The sequence below is a fragment of the Macadamia integrifolia genome, unplaced genomic scaffold, assembly GCF_013358625.1.
Source record: "Macadamia integrifolia cultivar HAES 741 unplaced genomic scaffold, SCU_Mint_v3 scaffold952, whole genome shotgun sequence".
Lineage (NCBI taxonomy): Eukaryota > Viridiplantae > Streptophyta > Magnoliopsida > Proteales > Proteaceae > Macadamia > Macadamia integrifolia.
The window spans coordinates 28,589-35,509 of record NW_024870595.1 but is presented as its reverse complement, the minus strand read 5'-3'; the positions used below and the strand labels follow the sequence as shown (position 1 = coordinate 35,509).

At 37.1% G+C, this 6,921-nt stretch overlaps 1 protein-coding gene across 1 annotated transcript; it reads left to right on the top strand.

Annotated features, from left to right (window-relative positions):
* The first annotated feature begins 2,807 nt into the window (after nt 1-2,807).
* On the top strand, nt 2,808-3,801 carry LOC122070597 (L10-interacting MYB domain-containing protein-like). The gene is made up of 2 exons (XM_042634794.1): nt 2,808-3,167; nt 3,232-3,801. Exons 1-2 carry the CDS (start codon nt 2,808-2,810, stop codon nt 3,799-3,801), a joined length of 930 nt encoding a protein of 309 aa, XP_042490728.1.
* Nucleotides 3,802-6,921: the final 3,120 nt, after the last annotated feature.

Below are 6,921 nucleotides of genomic sequence, written 5' to 3'. Positions count from 1 at the left end.
GATTTTCATTAATGATTTTTTTTAAATAAGTAAAAATAGAAAGAAAAAAATAATACCAAACAGGGCCCAAATACAATTAGTGCATCCTCATTTCTTTGTCAGTGCAACTCCTTATTTTGTGAGATACAACGGTTGGACCTTTTACTCATCAGAAGCTAAAGTGGGATTTCTAAGAATATATCCATCTCATGAAGTTCTAGACTTTTAGAGACTTGACCTGTAACCTAGAATTTCATCAAAAAAAAAAAAAAAAAGATCTATAACCTAGACACCAAAAGGAAGCCTAGGTCAATTAGATTCTCACATTGAATCATCTCTTTCGAACTTAAAGAATAATAGCTCTGCTTGAACTACCATGACATCGACTCTTTAATCATGCCACATCAGAACATGGCCTCTAATGTCAAGAAGGTAGAGTGTTGAAGATAAAACCGAACTTTTATGGTGTTTTTCGTTAAAATATATATATATATATATATTTATATATATATATATATATATTTATATAAATTGATAGCAAAAACAATATCAATTAAATAAAAAAATTTCAATTTGATACAATGGATTGAACCATCTAGTACAAGATATTTGAATCAAACATCTCAAATAAAGTTTAGGGTTAATTACACTGCCACCTCCTGTAGTTTGTCCTATTATGAAAGGGCAAAAGTGTCTTTTCTATTTACTAACTTAATACCATCAACTGCAGGGAGGATAGAGTAATTGTCATAATTGCAAGGGATAGCTATAATAATAGGGTAAACTATAGGGGTTGCAGTGTAATTAACATGTTTAACTCCTTAGGGCCCGTTTGATAACGGTTCAAAAACAGAGAAACGGGAACAAAAGCGTTTGGTAAACCCATTTCGTTTCACCTATTTATAGGAATAGAAATAGAATTTTTTTTCGATTTATGGTTCAAAAACCAGTTTTGACGAAACGGCCCAAACATGTTTCGTCGTTTCACGAACCATTTTCCACTAAAAAAACCCACTCACCTCCGATAAAAAATTGATTGCCTTATTTCGAAAGACGTTGCCTTCGACGAGAGCAGTCCGCCTCTACTCCTCCTCCCACCTCCGAGCTTATCCACAAATTGACGCTGCCTCCTACGGTTATTAGAGATATTCTTCATGCGATTCCCCTCTCGTGAAGGCACAAGATGATCCATCTTCTCAAGTTGCAGAACAACGTCGTACGTTCGCGCTTCCGTGACCTAGTACCGCTGCAAGAGGGTTGCAGAGATGCAGCTTTAAAATAGGACTTCGGGAGACCTATTTTACCTCCGATTGTTCAAGATCGTTGCATTGTGCGACTGGATTTTCGTCCTGTGCATTTCAGCCGTTGGTGCCCTAGGTATGTAGCTGGATTTTTTAAACTATTGATTCCCTACCCTGATAATCGTCGATTGCTAGCTAGCAGGCCTCTCTTCTGGGGTTTTGACGTCCCTCCCTAACTTAGGGTTTTCCATGATTTACCCTTCCAGTAGATGTAGATGGTAGTTCATCAGAGTCTCTCTCTCTAACACACTTCGGCACCCATTTACAGTTTGAGGATTTCATTATGTTGGTCTCTTGTACCGTCGATTGTTCAAGGTAACTCCGATGTGCGACTGAAATTAGTGGAAATCCTTTGAAGATCGTTGGATATCCTATACGTTTCTAAAGGTATGTGAAAGTTTCTTATTGAGGAAAAGAGCCACCACTGGTTATGCAATTTTTGGCCATTGTTTGATTTAAAGATTCATATATGTTTCACCGCTTAAAATGCTATGTTTCTGCTTTCTGTTGTAATGTACTAAAGCCTGTACTCTCTCTATAATAGAGGGCTTCGTTTCTGCCTTAGTTCCATTGACATGGCTGAGTCCTAAATGAGGAAATTAGGCTTATCAGTTCACTTTCATTATGAATGCAATACCAGTATTGTAAGAAGAGACTATGTTCCTATTGAAGCTTTTACTTTGAAAATTTTTTCTTAGGAAGCAAGTGGGGGAAGTCTTCACACTCTTTTGTGATCATTAATCAAAAGAGGTTATATTGCATTTCTGTTGAAGGTAACTATTTTTCATTGAAATTTTCTACATTAAACTCTTGTATGGATACCATCTTGATATGTATAATTATTTGATTGAAGAGGGTTGGTAGGTTGTTGTGATATTGCTTTTTCCCCAATATTTACCTTATGGTGGACATGTACATGGATCATCGGCTCATTGAAAACTGTTTTCTTATTTATGTTTTTTATCTTCCATCCACCCACTTCATTATAGTTCCTTTTTTATGCTTACTTCAAACACCATTTTTAACATTACTTCATTATTATTGTGATTGTTGTGTTTTATTTGTTGCCAATATCTATTCTTCCCTAGTAAATAAAAGGTTAATGAAGTATATGGTACTATTTATATACATTGGTGACCTATGTTAGTGTTTCAAATTTTCTTTGAGTTTGATCCTGTAAATTCTACTTATTCTCTCCATCGTTGTGTCTTCCTGTACCTCAAAGTAATCTTTAACATCATTCCTTTGCTTACAATAAATAGTAAGTTAATTTTTAACCTCCTTCACAATTTAAGGATTGCATGTTTAGATGTGAACTTAATGCATTGGATATATTTGCACATCCTTTCTATTTTCTTTTTTTTTTAAAACACAACTTTTATTTATATCATTGATAGAAGTTATATTGATGCAAGTATGGAATGAGGCTGTTCATCAAGTTTGTTATTGCATAAGCACAATTTATGTGAATGCAACTAATTTACATATTTGGAATGTTTGCTAAATTACTTATGCATCTTCAGCGATATGAGATCTCCAAAAACCCGCACCCCCAAAAGCAGTACTATTATATGGAATGAGGCTGAGGTTAAAGCATTCATCAACCATATGGTTGAGAATGTTCGGAAAGGTCAAAAGACCAATTCCACCTTCACAAAGGTGGGGTGGGATAATATTAAGAAAGGGTTAGAACAGGAATTCAGTCGCCCGTTTGCAAGGGAGCAACTGCGTAACAAAATGAACAAGTTACGAAGGCAGCACAACAGCTTCAGGCGTTTGCTAGAAATGATGGGATTCGGATGGGATGCAAATGCAAGGACTGCGACAGCGGAAGATTTGTGTGGGAATCAGAAATTAAGGTATGAATATTTTATTCGGTTTAGATATGTATGAAAATGTACTACTGATATTCTTCGTGTTGATTACTTATACAAACTTCTTTGGATTACAGGAAAAAAAAGAGTGGGCGAAATACAGAAGAGAAGGTCTACCATGGTGGCCGGAGTTGTTAGAGATATTCTCCGACTCCAGTGCCCGTGGGGATAGAGGGTTATCACAGACTATAGCAATTACGCCTACTTCCACTAATGTTGTTGTTGATGATGATGAATTTCAGGACACTGAACCGGATGTGAGTGAAGGTAGTAGTGGCGAACCCGACAATTCAGCTCCTCCTAGGTGGCACATTGACAGGACTCCTACGGATTGTAGGAGGAAGAGTCAGACACGCACACTCACGAACTCTGCACAGGACCTCAGGGAGTTTGTGAGATGGAGGATGGAGAAGGGAAACTCCTTTGCCACTTCAGCCGTTGTCCGACCTCTAGATCCAATGTATGACGGGCCACATAGTATTATGAGCTGTCAGAAGCTCCTTGACACTTTAGAAGAGCTTCCATCGGATTTGTATGTCTTGGCTCAGCGTAAGATACATAGTGATGTTGGTTGGCGCTTGTCATTCGTGGAAGTTATGGCTGACAGGAGGTTGTGGATGATCCAACACTTGAAGGATATCCCGTGAGCTGCTTCAGTTGGTTTTATTTCATGGTCTTTTCAGAAATTAAGCTGGTTGGGCTGGAGATTGTATGGACTTTTCAGAACTGATTTGAGCTGGTTGAGTTGGCTTTATTTCTAGGACTTTTATATTCCTCTTTCTAACATACGTTTTTTATGAACTGACTGGGATGTTGATACTTTAGGTGGATGTCGCTTGTGTTTTATGGTTTTATGTTGGATTCGTACATGTTTTTTTTTAACTTTTTAATATAGGATGTGATATATAATTGAATATGGACAGGTAATGATTATGGTTCATATTTATGCTCATTTTCCATGTTTGTTTGCTGATATCATATAACTACTTATTGCATGTTAATATTTATATGTTCGCATATATATAGGAAAGGTAATGTGTGTGACTTATTAGGCTTTTAGTATTGTAGGATGTTATTTTATTTTATTTTATACTAGTCATAGTACATATGGCTTAGTTAAGATTGTGGCATACTGAATTTGGTCATAATTATAGGGATGTCAAATGACCCCCTGAAACCAATGACACGTGGTTATCTAGTGATGATGATGACATGGTTATATTATGTCAATTCCAAAATCTGTTAAATACATATAGGATAAGAGAACCTCTGAATAATAGTAATCACACTGGTGCTGTAATGGTAGCAGAGGTTCTCGCAGGACATGCAGATATATGCTACCGCGAGTTTAGAGTTAAAAGACATGTCTTCCTCAATCTACGAGATAGAATGGTACATAGAGGTTGGTTAGAAGACACCCGTTACATTCGAGTAGATGAGCAGCTTGCAATGTTTCTCATGGTAGTAGGCCAAGGATTGAGTAACAGACAAACACAACAAAGATTTCAGAGGTCGGGACAGACGATTAGTGTTGTCTTTCACACGGTATTAGAAGCTATACTTCATCTATCACATGAGACAATTAGGCCACCGAATTTCCAAGTGGTGCCGCCAGAGATTGCCCACAATCTAAAGTTCTATCCATATTTTAAAGTAACTTACTATCTTGATTTAACAAATTTATGCTTGTGTTTTTCCTAAAATTTCGATGCACTTTAGGTGGATATATTGGACTAACATATATGGACTGAAAAATAGGATTGCATTGAAGCTATTGATGGCACCCACATCTGTGTCACCGTAGCTAGGTCGGAGGAAATACGGTATCGAAATCGGAAGGGTCTGATCACACAGAACGTTATGTGTGCATGGTCATTCGACATGCGATTCACGTTTGTGCATGTGGGTTGGGAAGGTAGTGCACATGACGCATGAATTTTTGAAGAAACAAGAATGAATGTAACTTTAGGGCTCCCTCATCCGCCACCAGGTACTAATATATTATGAATTTCTGTTTGTCATTTTGTAAAAGTACGATATGGAGTACATATCTAATCCCGTACATATTTTTATACCAATACAAGGCAAGTATTATGCGGTTGACTCGGGGTACACAAATCAATTGGGGTATTTGGTGCAATTCCGGGGAGAAAGGTATCACTTACAGGATTACGGTGACGGTAAACTTGGGCCTAGAATAGAAAATGAATTGCTTAATCATAGACACTCGTCACTGCGAAATGTTATTGAAATAACATTTGGTGTCTTGAAAAATAGATTCCATATTTTAAGGAGTATGAAGGCCTACAATATAGAAGATCAGACAAAGATCATAGTTGTCTGTTGTGGGCTCCACAATTACATCAAGGAACAGACAATTCAAGATTAGTTATTTAATGAACTTGGAAGTGAACAAGCTATTAATAACCCTATGAATCCCGATCCTGTGGTGTACTATGCTTCAACTTCTGATACGACCCAGAGACGCTCGGTGAGAGAAATGTCATTAGTATACCTCAATATAGCTAATCAATTGGCTAGATCGAGGAGAATGGCTATGATTCCATTTGGTGGATCGTAAATTTTGTCGATGATAGTCGGGATTTGACATAGTATACATTTGTAAAAGTTGTTGATTAATGTAACATGCAACTTATTGTGGTTACATACTTGATAATGTTGTTGTTTTCTACAGTATTATTTATATTGAATGGGTGGTATGCTATCATATGTGTTGTTGAATGTTGTAGCTTTATAAGAGAGTGTGGAAAAGGGGAAGGAAATAAATAGAAAGAGTAGTGATTAACACTTGGCAACAATAGGATTGGGGAAATGATTCTTGTACGGTGTTTGATCTACAATTGGATTTCACTGAAAATAAAAAGCAATTAAAAGAGGAGAAAGATTAAGTGGAATACAAGTGTGGATCAAATTCCGTGGTAAAATCATTCTCGTACAAGTACCTGACCCAAGCTCTCTCTAGCATTACTTCTCATTGTGGTTGACCATTTAACGACTTTTAATGGGATTTTTTTCCTCGTTAAACTGAAGAAACTTATGCAGATCCACCAAGAGTCTAGAAGTGATTTTGTTAGTAGCCTATCTAAGGTGTGACGTAAAAGAACATTCTCCATTTTTTTTTTTTCTCAACAAAATACTTAGATAAGAAAAATTACAGTTCAGATGGGATATTAAATAAGATAAAGAGTAAGTAGTCCATGGCCAAGGGTAGGTAACTCCTTGTTGAAGAGCAGAGTGAGGGTTTTGGCATCAGTCCGCACCATGGTTTGAGGAATCTGATCAGTATTGGCCTTGGTCGATCTTGATTCTTAGCCAATATCATATCATTGGATCTGTATGGATAAGGGAAAAAATGACCAAAAATGTGACTTTAAACATAAAACTAAGGGTAGTTCCATCCGATCAAAGGCGATTCAGATGGGTATCAACCTTGATCGGTCCCATTTCTAATACCATGTTCTCAAACCTTGGTCTGCACGTCTACAGTGACTTCTCCCAATGGTGTCACTTGACATTGCCCTTATCGGACAGCTGTCTTAAGTTTCCTTTGCTGATCTGCAAAGGCATGATCTAGGTTAGCATTAAGCAAGTGTCTATTGACACCTAAAGTTCCCAAAGTGCATTTCCATGAGGAATAGTTTTTTTTTTTTTGGGACAGAGTTTTTCAAAGGACACGGTGAATGGAGCCCATCATCCCATCATTCAGCCACCAGCGAGGGAAAACTTTGTCCTTGTTTTTTTTTTTT